A 17,157-nucleotide genomic window follows, 5' to 3' on the forward strand; every position below is an offset into this window, starting at 1 on the left:
GTTAGGGCTTCATTTTAAAGAAAATTTTTACTTTTTTTTTTTTTTTTTTTAGAACTTGATCTTCAGTAAACCCAACATAAATGATGGGAAAAGAAGTAGATTTGAAATGGAGGGAATAGGTCAATTCCTAATGCTGGGATTTCACAGCCTTGAGTTAGTTGCTTAACTTACTTTTTTCATTTGCTTAATTTTTCTTGGACGTGATGGGCATACCTACCTTATAGGCTGTCGTTAAAAAAAATTATGTGAAGATGCCTTGGAAAATACTGGTTTTCACCTCTCAGAGGACTCAGCTTTACCAAAAACATGGACTTTTCAAGTTAAAAACTTTTTTTTAAAGATTTATTTATTGGTTAGGGGGTGGGGAGAGAGAATCTCAAGGAGACTCCCTCCTGAGCACAGAGCCTGACCTGGGGCTCAATCCCAGGACCCTGAGCCGAAATCAAGAGCTGGCTGTTTGACTGAGTTGCCCAGATGCCCCTCAAGTTAAAAACTTTTTAAAAATTAAATTCACATATGGTTCTTTTATACTTTTATAATTTTGTTCTTGGGCTAGTGTGATCCAGAGTTGATAAGTAAGATACAGATTTACATACCTGATTTTTTTTCTTGTAAGCATCTATATGTCTTTATTATGCCATGTCTGTTGTATTTTTTTTTAAAGATTTTATTTATTTGAGAGAGAGAGAGTGAGAGCATGAGAGGGGGGTAGAGTCAGAGGGAGAAGCAGGCTCCCCACTGAGCAGGGAGCCCAATGTGGGGCTTTACCTGGGGTCTCTGGGATCATGACCTGAGCCAAAGGCAGACACTTAAACCAGCTGAGCCACCCAGGTGCCCTTGCCATGTCTGTTTGGAATGTCAAAGTCGTTCTTCTAAAAGTACATTCAATTGAGCTGAGTCATTTGTTGATCAGAAAAATGGCTGTAGTATAGAGTACTTACTAAGTGCCAAATGTTCAACCTTAGTTCAGCCTTAATTAGGAGGTGGGAATCGTAACAACTACAAAGATTACATGAGGTAAGTTATACAGGGACTTAGCACATTTAAGAAATAACTGTTAAGTAATAGGTTCTGAGCTATAGGCTAGACTTTGTTTTCCCTACAGCTGCTGTTCCAGCCTTCCCCCTCCTCCCTGATGCTCCGTATTCTACTTACCCTCTTATGAAATGCCTGCCACAGATCACCATTGTTCCTGCTCCTGTGCTTTATTACATATCTTTTGTGTCTTCCTGTGCATAAGAATCTGGAGCTTATTGTCCTTTAAGTAGACAGTCAGAAATTTCATATATTTTAGGGTACCAGGTACTCTGGAAGAGGGATCACTCAATTAGCATGAGGGTTCTTATGGGCTTCCTAATCTGGGATCAAGCTGTGAATATTTTGTGTCTCCCAAGCCACAGAAACTGCACTGAGTAGTCATCATGGTTCTTCTGGGGACCTAGTTCCTGGATGGGGCTCCCTTCCAAAATGATCCAGAAGCTGTTTCTGGAGAGTGGATATTGGAGGGGCAGATTTCACGTTTTTTATTTACATGCAGTAATTTAGAATTCTGCTTGCACAGATTCATTTGAGATCATCTAAAGATTAAACTTACCATGTGCTGTCTGCATTTCCCCACAGCTTCCTTTTTTTCTGTTTTTAATGGGTATAGCATGAGCATGTTTAGAATGATAATGACAGAAACCTCACCATAATTAAATACATGTGCTGCTTTAGTTGTACGAAAGTCCCAGGTGTGTTTCTAATCTCTGCTCTACTGGTACATAGGAATTTCTTTTTTTAAGATGAAAACAAAAGATATAAATGATAAAAACAAAATCTGAGCCAAATACGTAATTATACAGGCGAATGCTGTGGTGTGATTTTGGATGGCACAAATTATGTTTCATAGGAATGGTTTTAGGTCCCCCCAAGTCTGTTCTGACACCTCCATTTAAGATGTTGTGAAATGCAAACCTTGTTGACTACAGAATTCCGTTTTCAGCCTGTGTTCTTAGAGCCATATGCCTGGCATTTACCATTAAACATTATTTAAAATCTGAGCCCTCAGAACCTTGTGACTTACCATCAGAAGACATGTTTCCATGGTTCCCTTAGAATACTCACTTTGTTTTAATGTGTTAATCAGTGACTCAACCAAAATTAATCAATAAATTCAAAGTCCTTTTGTATATTGTAATTATAACAGCCCACATGTTTCAGTATGTGCTGTGTGTTAGGCAGCATGTTGAAGGCTTGGTGTAGATTATTTTGCGTTCTCTTCCAGCACCTCTCGGGGTAGGTACTGTTGTCCCTAGAATACTGGTGGGGAAGTGAGGTGAAGTAACTTCCCCATGGTCACACAAGCTCTAAATGGTAGTATCAGAGGCCAAGGCCCCGTGCTAGTAGCATGTACTGTATGTTGCTTTGGGTCTTAAACTGTCCTCAGTATAAGAATCAGTTGGGAAGTTGATTAATATGAAGATATCTGGGCACTGTCCTGAGATTAGTAAACTCTAGCTGCAGCCTAGGAATCTGCATCTTTAATAGCCAACCCCCTGTGATACCAGTTGAATTGATCCAGGGACTACTCTGAGAAATAGTGCTCTACTGTCCCCAGAATTTTTATTCATCTTCAACAGTACAAGGGACTTGAGGGTAGCAGAGACACCTTCACCATCTGATTTACGCCTGTGATCATGACCGTAATCCATGCCTGAGGCGGAGAGGGTTCAGTAAATATGCCAAGGTGAGTTGGAGGACAGAGCCAAGCCCAAACACACCCCTTATTCATAATACCATGTGAAATGGAAGGGGGGGCAATTTGTAATTTGAAATTTAAATTTATTGTAAAAGGAAGTAGCATTTGAGGTTAATAAGACATGTCATTCTGTATATTCTTTTAGGGAATGTTAATTGTCATGATTGTTGTCCATAACTTCTTACCAAAAGCTACTCTGCCAAAATGTAGAATTTTCTAGGAAAATGTGTGTTCTGATGGTGGAACAGAGAAATAGTAACTTTATGTTGTTTAAAGTGATGAGATGAAGCCCTCAAACCAGTGTTTCATAAACATTCTTCCTCTTCGGTTAGTCCCTATCTTTCTTCAGACCAGGCATTTTGAATAATTGCCATTATGTAAAATGGGGATTTAGCTCTCTGGGGACAATCCAGCAGAGTTTAACTTAGATTGATAAATAGCCATAGCTGAATTACTCTGTGTTGAGTAAATGTTTTGAGCACAGGAAACTTTGCTCTTAGGCTTTATCTGAACATCTAAAAATAACAGTGGTAATATATAGTTTCTTTATAATCTGGTGTAAGTCAGGGAACTATAAATGCAGTGCTAGTCTTTGAAAACTATTGTAATTTTTTTGTTTTGCCTTAATTTTTTATTGAAGAATTGACAAAGTATTGTATTCGTTTCAGGTGTACAACATAGTGATTTGGTATTTATATACATTTTGAGGTAGTTACCACAATAAGTCTGGTAGCCATCTGTCACCATACAAGGCTGTTACATTATTATTGACTTTATTCCCTATGCTGTACATTACATCCCCATGTCTTATTTTATAACTGGGATATCGTATCTCTTCATTTTCTTCATCTCTGCTCTCTCCCTCCCCTCACCCCCCACCCCTTTGGCAACCGCCAGCTTGTTCTCTCTGTATCTAGGGGTCTGTTTCTGTTTTGCTTGTTCTTTTCTTTGTTTTCTTTTGTTTTGTTTTTTTTTTAGATTCCGCATGTAAGTGAAATCATATGGTTTTGGTCTCAGTCTGACTTATTTCGCTTTGTGTAATACTCTGTAGGTCCATTCATGATGTTGCAAATGACAAGATAGCACTTTCAAAGCTGTTGTAATTTTTACTTGAAAGTATACCTGCCCTGGGTGGCTCAGTTGGTTAAGCATCTGCCTTCGGCTCGGGTCATGATCTCAGGGTCCTGGGATCGACCCCCCCCATTGGGCTCCCTGCTCAGTGGGGAACCTACTTCTCCCTCTGCGCCCCCCTCCCCTGCTCGTGCATGTTCTTTCTCTGTCAAATAAATAAATAAAATATTAAAAAAAAAAGTGCCCTAACTCTGAAAGCTCTGTGGTGCCCCTGGACTTGGAGCAGTAAGGCTCCATCTGGGCCTTAACCTGTTTCCCTATAGGGAGGCTTCCACCTGAAGAGAGTCCAGTCTGACTTAAGAAGAACCAGTAGAGGGCCAGAGCTCTTCTGCTCCTGAATTCCAGTTCCTCCTCATGGAGGCCTATGAGCTAGCCACTACTGTTGAAAGTGATAGAAAAGGTTAATTCTTTTGTGGACTGGAAATACCGGATCGACTAGCATACAACAGGTTCTACTTTAGCACTCATTTGTGGCAATTTTCAAGCACCTTGTGTGGTAGTGGTGGTCACAGCTGTGTGTCCTTTGTACCTGGGTTGGGCTGCAGGTGGGGGAGGATGGCACTGGATGGGTGCATCCCTCTTCTGGGGCCGTCGCAACAAAATATCAGGGTCTTGGCTCTAACAAGAGACATTTATTTCCTCACAGTTCTGTTGGCTGGAAGTCCAAGATCAAGGTGTTGGCAGGGTTGATTTTATTCTGAGGGCCTTTCTCTTTGGCTTGTAGGTAACCATCTTCTTCCTGTGTCTTCACATGGTGGTTTTTTCTCTGTGCTTGTGTCTTAATTTCCTTGGATTGGGTTAGACACTACTCTAGTGACTTCGTTTAATTTTAATTGCCTCTTTGAAGACTGCATCTCCAAATATAGTCACAGTCTGAGGTACTGGGTCTTAGAACTTCAACATATGAATTTGATGGAGGAGATGTAATTCAGCCCATAATTGGGAAAATGTTTAGACCCTGGAGTGATAAACCCAAAGGACATATACTGTGGTAAAGAGCAGTGCCTTTCAAACTCTTTATTGTGAAGTATTTGAACTCTTTGTGTTGACTTCAAAGGGTTGATTTCTTGGGCTAGCATGCATTCAGTACTGCGTAATGAAATAGTTACTACGAGGCAAGAGCCTGTGTTGTCATGGATAATACTAACAGTTACCATTTGAGTGTCCGTAAGTACCAGATCTGTCACACATCTATTCTGGTCTTTCCAGGGAAGGGGATGGGTGCTGATAGATGCATTTAAAATGAGGAGACTAGAAATCAAAGAAATAACTTTTCTAAGTTCACAAAACTACCAAGTGAGAGTCAAACCCAGCTGTGCAAAGCTTGTCCTGGTTTTATTATACCCTGCGGCCCCTGTAGCTAGCATGTTTGCTTTTATGATTTGTGGAAGAAAGTGTAAGACTTGGGAGTTGGAAAAATGAGATTAGTGTCTTGGCTTAACCGCCAGCTTGGGTTACACTTAACTCTGAACTGCATTTTCTTTTTTTTTCTTAAAAATAAAATCTTAAAAAAAGAAATCTCTACACCCAAGGTAGGGCTCAAACTCACAACCCTTAGATCAGGAGTTGCATGCTCTCCTGACTGAGCCTGCCAGGCCCCCCAGCACTGCATTTCCTTTCCTTTTCCTGTTCCTCTTCTTTCCTTTTTTAAAAATATTTATTTGAGAGAGAGAGCACGCACGCACACGAGTGGGGGGAGGGGCAGAGGGAGAGGAAGAAGCAAACTCCCTGCCGAGCAGGGAGCCCAGACATGGGGTTCCATCCCAGGACCTTGGGATCATGACCTGAGCCGAAGGCAGACAACCAACTGAACCACCCAGACGTCCTGCACTGCATTTTCTTAATCGTGAAGCAGTATGGGTATGACTGTCTGGCCAGTGGCTGAAAGATGGCATGGCACTGTGAATGGGACTCTCAGAGTCTCAGTGAGCTCTTGGTGATGTTGAATTTTATTGGTAGAGGCAGGATTGCATGACACAAAGAATGTTTTGTTGGAGCTCATCATATGAAACTGACTTCAGTGAGCTGCTTGAACTCTGAGCTTTGGTTGCCTTTTCCATAAGAAGGACAGTAGCGGCTTCCGTGCGGTAACCATTGCACGCTGTTCTGACCTCCTTATTGGGATTGAGTTTGTGGTTGGCTTTCTGCATTCCCTCAACTTGGCCTTCGGTTTATAGGGGATAAACAGTCATTTCCCTCTAGTTATAGTGAGCTGCAGATTTGCCTGCTGTTCAGGTCTTAGATGGGTTTTCTGTTGTAAACCCATTTGTTAGCCATTAATCGTTTAAAACGGTAATGATAACATGCAAAAGAATTGAATTTCAGTTTTCATGCATTTTCTTCAACAGAAAGTGAATTTATTTCCTGGGGTGGTAGCATGTGTTTGAGAACATAGAAATTTTCTGGGGAAAAAACACATTTAAAAATGCTGAAATTTTGAGCGGCTTGGCCGCTCGGTGGCTCGGTCTGTCCGTCCGCGGGTGCCATCATGGTGGACGTGGCCAGTCAGGTGCTCCTGGGCTCCGGCCTCACCATCCTGTCCCAGCTGCTCATGTACCTGAAGGTGCTCATCCAGGTGGGATATGAGCCTCTTCCTCCAACAATAGGACGAAATATTTTTGGGCTGCAAGTATGTCAGCTTCCTGGTCTCTTGTTATGCTCAGCACATTGCGAGCATCGATGGGAAGCGTGGGTTGTTCACAGGCTTAACTCCAAGACTGTGTTCAGGTGTCCTTGGAACTGTGGTCCATGGTAAAGTTTTACAGCATTACCAGGAATGTGACAAGGTTGAGGATTTAGGCCCCGGAAATGTACAGAAAGAAGTCACGCTTTCCTTTGACCAAGTTATCAAGGAGACAACTCGAGAGACGATGGCCCGTTCTGCTGCTACCCTCATCACACATCCCTTCCACGTGATCACTCTGAGATCTATGGTACAATTCATTGGCAGAGAATCCAAGTACTGTGGACTTTATGACTCCATAGTAACCATCTATCGTGAAGAGGGCATCCTAGGATTTTTTGCGGGTCTTATTCCTCGCCTCCTAGGTGACATCATTTCTTTGTGGCTCTGTAACTCACTGGCCTACCTCGTCAATACCTATGCACTGGACAGTGGGGTTTCCACCATGAGTGAAATGAAGAGTTATTCCCAAGCTGTCACAGGATTTTTTGCCAGTATGTAGACCTATCCCTTTGTGCTTGTCTCTAATCTCATGGCTGTCAACAACTGTGGGCTTGCTGGTGGATGCCCTCCTTACTCCCCAGTATATACTTCTTGGATAGATTGCTGGTGCATGCTACAAAAAGAGGGAAATATGAGCCGAGGAAATAGCTTGTTTTTCTGGAAGGTCCCCTTTGGGAAGACTTATTGTTGTGACCTGAGAATGTTAATTTGAAGATGTGGGGCAGGGACAGTGACATTTCTATAGTCCCAGATGCACAGAATTATGGGAGAGAATGTTGATTTCTATACAGTGTGGCGCGCTTTTTTAATAATCATTTAATCTTGGGAAAATGGAAAAAAAATGCTGAAATTTTAAAATTATGTGAAAATGGGATAGGTATTAATAAGAATTTACACTGAGAGATAGTTATGGGGCTGTGCCAGTAGAAAGCATATAATTTTCTCTGTTAAGACTTTGTTTTTCAAAGCTAGACTTTTCTTTCATGCCTGTTACTGTTTTTTTCCTAAAAGTACCCAAAACATTTTTTACAGGTGGCTGTTTCATAGAAATTTTCTGTGAAATTCTTTAATTTTTCCTTCCGTTAAAATTGACACTTTCCACATTTCCAGAAAGGCATGAAGAATATCACAGACACAACCCAGATTTAGCTGTTGTTGACAGTTTGCTTTCTTTCAGGTTTTTTTCTAGATTCTCAATTTCCCGAAGCTTCAAAATCCTTCATTGTTCTGCCTTTCAGATAACTGAGAATGTATGTTTTGAGCTTGACCATATTACCTTCAGGGACATTGAGGTGTCAAAATGCATTTTCAAAGCCATATTGACATTCTGACTATTGATCTCTCCATTTCCTATTGAGTTTACTATAAAATTATTTTATATGCAGTTATATGATTTCAGTGAAAATCTAGTGAAATTAAGAATTCAGTGGGATTGAGGTGTACAGTGCTCATTCTACATGTGAATTTTGGGTGGGAGTGCAGTATTAAGCCTATTCCCATATCACTGTGTTAATGGTGAAACTGATTCACAAGAGACCAAATGTGGGATAAAGAGAGTCACCAGGGTGTTGGAATCTCCACTTGGTGACATACTGGCTTTGTGATTCTCAGTGTCTCCGAGCCTCTTCTGGTACATGTAGGTGTTGCAGTAAGGTGATCTTAAGCTTTAGAAAATGAAGCGTTCCACCCAGGTTTGGTGCCATACAGGCATGTAGACTGCAAACTGTTTGAACTGTAGGACGGACTCTTAGCTTTTCCAGCCGGCAAATACCTTCATACCCTTGGCCCCAATAATATAAGGGAAGAAAAAGTACTAGTCTCTGCTGCCTCCCTCCTTACATTGTTAAAGTCAGGACTTGCCCTTTCTGGAACTGGCATGACCCATCTCTGCTTCGGTCCTCCTTGTAATGCTTTAAGTTTAACTTCTTCCCTGTCTCTACTGGATTTATTCATTTAGAATTATAGAAACTGTGTGACTTTGCATTCAGATTCATTCTGATCTGATATGCCAGAGGAAGCAGTGGTTGGGGTGTGTGTGTATTACTATTTCCTAATAATATGTATTAGGAAAATACTATATGTTTCTTTTAAACTCTATCATGCTATAGTGGTGTTGGTTATGTTTTCTAATATGTAACATGTCAAGGTCAAAGTATTATTACTTTTATTGTTCTTGCACTTGATAAGAGTACAAGAGAGAAGGACCCTGTGGTTGCCTCATGACCTTGTGAGCTGGGCAGGCCTTTTCTCACTGATTGTTGTCTTTCTTCATCTTTTTTCCCTAAATGTGAGACTACAGACACATGCCCACCTTCCCTAGCCCAGTGGATTCACTGGAGCTTCTCTACTAAATTCTTAATCTAACTTTGTTAGTATAACATAATGGGTGGAATTGTTGGAAAGCTGGAATTGTCACTCTAGACTCTTTATTTGCAAAAACCTCATGTTCTATTAGAATCATTGATTTATTTTTGTTTGTTCAGAATCTAATTCTTCTGGTTTCCTTATCGACTTCCTGGGTATAGTCAGTGGCCTCCTTATCTTTGTTTCTCTCCCTCACAGTGTGAGAGTGGCCACGCAGTGGATTGCTCCCAACCAGGGCCTCCCCTAGAGGGATTTATTTTATGAGTCATTTGGATCTAATGGTTAAAAAGAAAAAAAAAATACAGTTAAAATAACCACACAAAACCTCTGTTGATGTATACTACATGGATAGAAAAGTATACACATTACTTGTGTGTAATTTGATGAATTTTCTCAGCGTACATTAGACCCGTGTAACCACAACCTTTATTAAGAAATAGATTCCTCTTCCAGATGCTCTTGTGCATCCCTTCAAGTCCCTGCCACTTCCCAGAGATCATGGCTGTTCTGACCTTTTCCCCTATGCATTCATTTGACCTGTTATTGAACTTGATAGGAAGGCCATCCTACACTGTGCCCCATTGTGTCTGGTTTCGTTTTCCAACTGGGATGCCTGTGAAAATCCTGCCTGTTGTCATGGGTAACAGTTGTGTATTCTTTCCCATTTCTGTATAGTACCCCATTGCGTCAATTTCCTGTTACTGTTGTAACTGAGTATCACAAAGCAGTTTAAAGCCCTGCAACTTTATTGTGGTACAGTTCTGCAGGTCAGAAGTCTGCAGTTGGGGCTGAAGTCACCGTGTTGGCGGGACTCCATTTTGTAGACTCTGAGGGGAGACTCTGTTTCCTTGTCTTCTTCTGCTTCTCATGGCCACCTGGATTCCTTGGCCTGAGGCTGCTCTCTCCATTGTCAAAACATGTCACTCCAGTATTGGCTTCCTCTTCACTTTACCTCTTCTGTCCTCAAATTTCCCTCTGCCTCCCTCTTAGAAGAACACGTGTGATTACAATCAGGGCCCACTTGGATCTTCTCCCCATCTCAGTCTCCTTAACTTAATCACCCCTGCAACATCCTTTTGCCGTGGAAGGTAGTAGTCACAGGTTCCAGGGATTTGGATGTGGAATTTTGGGAAGGGAGCATTTTTCTGACCATCACACCCATTGTGTGAAGATACTACTATGGTTTTATCCCTTATGCCATTAACAACGTGTGTTGTTTTCAGTGGGGAGTCACTCTGAGTCCTGCTGCCATGGGCACTCTTACATGTGGTATTTCATGACAATTGCATGTATCTATCTAGGAGTTTGGTTTTATGGTAATGTGTAAGTTTTGACCTTAGGAATCAGTGCCCATCAGTTTTTTCAAAGTGTTTCCACCAACTTAAACCCCTCCTAGCAGTGTTTGAAAGTTCCAGATACCTGTTATAACGAACAGAGCATAGTTTTGACCTGGCAGCTTTGTTTCAGAATTTAACTCATCGGTAGCTCCCATTTTAGACCCTTTGTATATAATCCAGGATTTTTCAAAGTACGTTTATGTGAACAGTCCTGAAGAGTAATGTAGGAGAAAAGTCTTCTTCACAAACTGAGGGTTGCTGGAGTGGAGGGGGGTGGGAGGGATGGGGTGACTGGGTGATGGACATTGGGGAGGGTATGTGTTGTGATGAGCCTTGGGTATTATATGAGACTGATGAGTCACAGACCTGTACCCCTGAAATAAATAATACATTATATGTTAATTAACTGAATTTAAATAAAAAAACAAATTTGGGAAATACTGGATCCTGCTAGGAGATTCACTTTGCAAATGAATGTAGTAAAGATTTTAAGCCTGGGTGGCTCAGTCATTTAAGCATCTGCCTTCGGCTCAGGTCATGATCTCAGGGTCCTGGGATTGAGCCCCTCATCGGGCTCCCTGCTCAGCGGGAAGCCTGCTTCTCCTCCTCCCACTCCGCCTGCTTGTTTTCTCTCTCTCGCTGTCTCTCTGTCAAAATAAATAAATAAAATCTTTAAAAAAAGATTAAAAATAAAGATTTTAAGCCTGTATTATTTCTGTTTGACTTGTTTCCAAAGTGGATTTAATTTTGACTCAGTTTACCTCCATTGAAGTCTAAAAGAAAAAGACTTCCAAGGAATACTCTTTAAAGATTCTAGAAGAAAACCATTACTCAGGATGATTTTTTTATTAAATCTTTTTAGAGAGAAGTTTATAGTTCACAGAAGAATGGAGAGGCAGGTAAAGAGATTTCCTATATATTCCCAGCCCCTGTGCATGCACATTCTCTTCCACTATCCATGTCCCCTACCGGAATGGTTTATTTGTTACCATTGATGAATCTACATTGACACATCACATCATGATTACCCCAAATCCGTGGTTTACCTTAGGTTTCACTATTGATTTTGTACATTCTGTAGCTTTGAACAAATGCGTACTGACATCCATCATTATCATATCATGCAGAGTAGTTTAACTGCCCTAAAAATCCTGTGTTCCACCTATTTATCCCGCTCCCACCGGCTCAACTTGTGGCAACCACTGATCTTTTTACAGTCCCTATAGTTTAGCCTTTTCCAGAATGTCATGTGGCTGGAATCATATAATATAGGTTTTTCAGATTGGCTTTTTTCACTTAGCAATGCACATTTGAGGTTCTTTTATGTCTTTTCATGGCTTGATAGCTCTTTTCTTTTTAGTGCCAAATAATACTCCATACTCTGGTGTATCCATTTACCCTACTGAAGGACATCTTGGTAGCTTCCAAGTTTTGGCAGTTACAAACAAAGCTGCTATAAATATCCACGTACAGGTCCTTGTGGGGACATAAGTTTTCAACTCCTTTGTTTAAACACCAGGGAACATGATTGTTGGATCATATGGTAAAAGTATGTTAGTTTTCTAAGAAACTGCCAAGCTGTCTTCCAAAATGGCTCGGCCAGTTTGCATTCCTACCAGCAATGAATGATAGTTACCGTTGCTTCACATCCTTGCCAGAATTCAATATTATCAGTCATTTGGATTTTGGGTATTCTCATGGGTGTATATGGCAACTCATTTAGTTTTAATTTATGTTTTCTGGATGGCATATGATATGGAGTATCCTTTCATATGCTTATTTGCTATATGTATATCTTATTTGGTGAGATGTCTATCCAGGTTTTTGGCTAAATTTTTAATTGGGTAGTTTGTTTTTTTAGGGTTGAGTTTTACGAGTTCTTTATGTATTTTGGTTAACAGTCCTTAATCAGATTTGTCTTTTGCAAATACTTTGTCACCGTCTGTGGCTTATCTTCTCATGCTCTTGACACTGTCGTCCACAGAGCAGAAGTTTTTAATTGTAGTCCAGTCCAGCTCTCATTTCTTTCATGAATCACACTTTTGGTATTAAATTTCAAAAGCCATTTCCATACCTGAGGTCATCTAGGTTTTCTCTTATGTTCCAGGAGTTTTATAGTTTTCTATTTAACATTTAAGGCTAAGATACATCTTGAGTTAATTTTTGTGAAGGGTGTAAGGTCTGCATCTAGAGTCATTTTCTTGCATGTACATGTTGCAACACCATTTTTTTGAAAATACTGTCTGTACTCTATTATGTTGGTTTGTTCTTTTGTCAAAAATTAATCGACAATTTATGTGGGTCTGTCGGGTCTTCTCTGTTCTGTTCCATGAATCTATCTGTCCGTTCTTTCACCGGAGCCATATGGTCTTGATTACTGTAGCTTCATAGTAAGTCTTAAAATCAGGTGGTGTCAGTCTTCCAAGTTTCTGTTTCTCTTAAAATTGTATTGACTATTCTGGATGTTTTGTCTCTTCTTAAAAAGTTTAAAATCACTTTGTCAGGGGGCGCCTGGGTGGCTCAGCCCGTTAAGCGTCTCCATTCGGCTCAGGTCATGATCTCAAGGTCCTGGATCAAGCCCCATATCAGGCTCCCTGCTTAGCAGGGAGTCTGCTTCTCCCTCTACCCCTCCCCCTTCACGTGCACGCTCTCTCTCTCTCTCTCAAATAAATTAAATCTTTAAAAAAAAATCACTTTGTCAGTATCCACAAAGTAATTTGCTGGGATTTTAATTGGGGTTGCACTGAATCTTCTAGATCAAACTGGGGAGAACTGATGTCTTGGTAATAGTAACTCAGGATGATTTTTGCTAAAAAAGTATTGGAAGTTGTTACACTTGTAGAAGGTAAAAACACTAATTATATGTGAGTATTCTTTCTATAATGTGAAACTATATAAACCATCAGAAAATGGGTTGAATTTGCTTCGATTGAGTTTTCCTTTAGTGAGGCCTATGTTTTTGGGGAAAATTTATTTGTGTTAGTGTCGTCTTAAGTTCTGTACCAAGAAGCCTAGAATAAAAAATAATTTCTACCAGGAACATTGTTGGTGGGATTCATCCAAAAAGGTTTGTTCCTCGTGTACTTATCCTCTCCACACACTCCCCTGCCTCTTAAACCAGCCTGCGGTAGAGGGAACATCTTGCTTCTTGTTTATTGTTTCTCTTGGTCTGTTCTGTTTTGTTTTTCTTATTTGCGTCTCTGGCCTGTAGGGGGGTGCTTGGCCGTCTGATCCTAGGTGATGCACACTCAGCTAGAGGGAAGTAAAGATTTCCATGGGGCCTTGGATCTTAGGAGGGAGGATTTCCTAGTGGAGCTTGGACTGAATCCTGAGCTGAGTCCTGAAGGAGGAAGACCCAGGATTTGACTAGGACTTTCTAGCCAAGTAGAGGAGTATGGAGAGAAGGATTCACTTTTGGTTAAATTGCTATTAAAGAAAGAAAGATGGCCAACGTGGCTGCCCCCAAGTACCCCCCCCCAAATAAAGGAAATGCCTATTTCTTTGGTCTTTTAAACATAGCCTGTTTAAATAATTGTCTTTCTACGTAAAGGACAAAGTATTTTTAATGTTATAAAGTCACACCTTATGCTCCTATCCATAAAGAAAAAAGTCCTTTGGCACTTTTAGTTTTGACTATTTTCTGACAAACTGTGGGTGAGTAGCATATCCCATGTATTAGTTTTGACATATGGTTACACCCAGTGCAGCCTCAGCCAAGCTGTCTCTGGGGATTACAAAGGCATAGAGTTAAATTTCCCAAGTTGGAAAAGAGGCTTTCAGAAATGAATTTCTCGCTCTGCTCTCAGTGACTTCTCTGCTATTTCCCTGGGGAGGGTGCTAGGCATTTAACAGATCTCCACGTTAGAAAAGTCTTCTAAGCATTTCAGTCTGAGGTATTTTTTTGGTGTCCTTGGCCTCAGTTTGGTGTTGTGGAGGCTGTACCAAATCTCCTTTATGTTCATATTTATAAAAGGTTTCTAGAAGATTATCTCTACCCATTATCACTGGGATGGTTCTCAGGTACTAGTTGTCTTAGTCATTTCCATTTAGGCTTAGTCCTGCTAAGGTCGAAGGAAGCCGTGTGACAACGGAGTCCAGGCCTGGTTCCCACCGCCTCCGCACAGCTGTTAGCCTTCCTGCATCCTCGAGCTCTTGCTGGGACACGAGGGACTTCATTTCAGCTGTGACAATGTTTTGTTGCTCTTGGCCATTGCACAGAGGCTCACATCCTGTATGCTTTAAAAAATATCTTCTTTGAAAGACTCTTCTTGGTATCTGTGGGGTTTATATGGTATGATACGTATGTTTAAAACCAGTTTTTGGTTTGCTTTGCCGGGGTAATAAAGCATAAGCAAAATGAAAGAGGACATATTGGAAAGTATTTTTAGGAGTACCTTAAAGTTTACCGTTAAGTATGGGTTATCAGATCACAAAATCTTCTTGCTCATTGAGTCAGACACATGGCCTCTCACCTGCTGGTATTAGCATGGGCTTTTCTTAGTAAAGGCTCTTCAGAAGTCTACCGAACTCCAGGGCCTAGAGCCAGTTCAAGGGCCCGGCAGAGGCAGACTGTCAAGAGCAGGACTGACTCAGCATGTGGAGGGGCGACTTCAGGGCTGGGGCTCGGGCAAAGTCACGCGGCGTGGACATGGCTGCGGTGTCTCCCAGGTGGCCGTTTGCAGAGAAATGGGCTGTGAGTCTGGTGAACAAACTTAGAGGTAGCTATTACAGGTCATTGTGTTTGATAACACAATTTCATGGTTTCAAGAAAAACCCTTGTTTGAACTTCACATGCATTCCTAATCTCCCCAAATTGACCTTGATTGTGCCCTGTTACCATAATGCTTTGTTACCCTCATTTTTTCTTCCTCCGCATATGTAGCCTGTATATGAGGTCTTATTCCTTCTTGGTTACTCTCTCTGCTATTCAGTTTTTCTTCCATGCCTCTTGTTTGACTTCCAGTCGAGTTCTTCAACAAAACTTAGCTTTTTCAAAGAGTAACCTTGTTTTGTACTTAATACCTTCGTCTCTCATGTGCTTAACTCACGAGCTCTGTATTGCCTCCTCTTCTGGTCTTTCACAGCAAGTACAGTTACATCCTGGCATTTTCTAAGAAACAAGGAATTTCCTGACTTCTCTGGAGGAAAAGCAATGGATCTTTCAAATACAGAAAGGTTGTAGTGAGTTATGGAACTGAACTGCCTGTGTTTGGGAATTCTTTTTTTGGGGGGGGGAAATCTAGGAATCCACGTATAGTGGATGTCATGAGGTTGCCTTGCGCTAGAGTTGACTACAACCAAGAAGGTACCACCTCAGTTACTTCCTTTTGCTTGGCGATTTAAAAGGCTTTCTCAAACCTCCAGAGTTTCAAGGGAAGATGTTAAGTAATTCTTTTTGGAGGAAATATAAAGCAACTACTTCAGTACCTAATGAGCTTTCTTCCCAGTGGGAAATCAGTGTAAAATAAAGTTGGCAGGTTTTTAAAGTTTTCTTTTCCTCCTTAAGCTGAAGAATTTCTTATTTATAAACTATCAGCTGAGTAAATATTAAGACCGAATGTTCAGTAGGTTATACATAATCCTATACCTTTTACAAGGTGAGCTGACATAAACTATTCTTGCCTTACCATTCAGTGTTTTATAAATTTGTTTTTCCTAAATCATTGAAATTAGGGCACATATCAAGATCTACTACATTGTTAAAATGCAATTAACACAGACTTTTTTTCCTTAGAGAATTTGTGTTTCATTTTAGAAAAGTTTGTGGTCAACCTGCTTGAATTTATGCTTAAGTTTTTTAAGCATTGGCCATAGTTAACTCTCCTGAGGACAGGGAATAGTTACCGTTATAAGGAGATATTAAATATTAGTGGTAGGAGCAGACATTAGTGTTTTAACACAGTAATAATAGTAATAACTAGCTAATATTTGTTGAGTACTGATATGTGCTTCTGAGGCTAATGGGAGGATTTTGGAAGTTAATTGTGAAACAGGGTCTCATACTGGCTAGTGAAAGATGTTTAATGTGAGTTTACTAAAACATCTTATTAGGAATGATTTTTTTGATTTATTTTTCCAAATGCAGTTTCAGCATCTAACAATATCACATTATAACTGTATGTGATTTGATAATTATATTAGGATTTTTGATTTATATTTATCAGTAAGATGGGTTTATATTTCTTAAACTTGTTTTTGGAGTTTCTATGTTCAGGTTATGCTGGGTTTTATAAAATGAAATGGGAAACTTTCTTTGATTTTTTTTTTTCTATACCATATAACATGCTTAAAAAGCATAAAAATTCTGTCTCATAAAGGTTTGATAGTGCTCCCCTGTAAAATCATTGTCAGCATTGTCTATTTCCATACAGTTATTGAATTGTTCGGAGTCTGCTTCTCAAGTCAATTTTGACAATTTGTATTTTCTTAGGAATCCTTTCTTTTCATCTAGCCTTTCAAATTTTTAGCATAAAGTCATGTGTATTCCCTTATACTTGTATTAAATTTCCTTTGTCTCTTTGGCTTATATTCATTTTATTTCCAATGTTGTATAATTGTATTTTCCCTCTTGATAAGCTTTGTGAGAGGTTTGTATATTTTATTGATCTTTTCAAAGAACCAGCTGTTCTACTGCTTATATTCTAATCCCTTAATTTCTGTTTTATCTTTTTAATGATTCTTTCTTTTGCTTCCCTTAGGTTTATTTGATTTTCTTTCAGTTTGTTGAGTTGAATAATTGAATATTTTATTTTCTTACTTAATAATGAAGATGGCTTTTTTTAGGGTGCCTTTTTCTGATCCCCTCTTTCCTCAGATTTTAAATATCTTTCCTTCCATCTTCACTCTTAGCTGATGAACTTGGTCCCTACATTGGTGAGAAAATTGAAACAGAAGAGAGA

At 40.1% G+C, this 17,157-nt stretch overlaps 2 protein-coding genes across 2 annotated transcripts in view; both read left to right on the top strand.

Annotated features, from left to right (window-relative positions):
* Window positions 1-17,157, top strand: part of MAST4 (microtubule associated serine/threonine kinase family member 4) — a 575,892-nt gene that overhangs the window by 114,728 nt on the left and 444,007 nt on the right. The window lies entirely within an intron of this gene.
* On the top strand, window positions 6,360-7,399 carry LOC113928802 (mitochondrial carrier homolog 2-like). The gene is given in 2 exon segments (XM_035727582.1): window positions 6,360-6,523; window positions 6,525-7,399. Coding segments are annotated over 2 exon segments (909 nt in total). The 3' UTR covers window positions 7,270-7,399.

The sequence above is a fragment of the Zalophus californianus genome, chromosome 5, assembly GCF_009762305.2.
Source record: "Zalophus californianus isolate mZalCal1 chromosome 5, mZalCal1.pri.v2, whole genome shotgun sequence".
In the NCBI taxonomy this organism is placed as follows: domain Eukaryota; kingdom Metazoa; phylum Chordata; class Mammalia; order Carnivora; family Otariidae; genus Zalophus; species Zalophus californianus.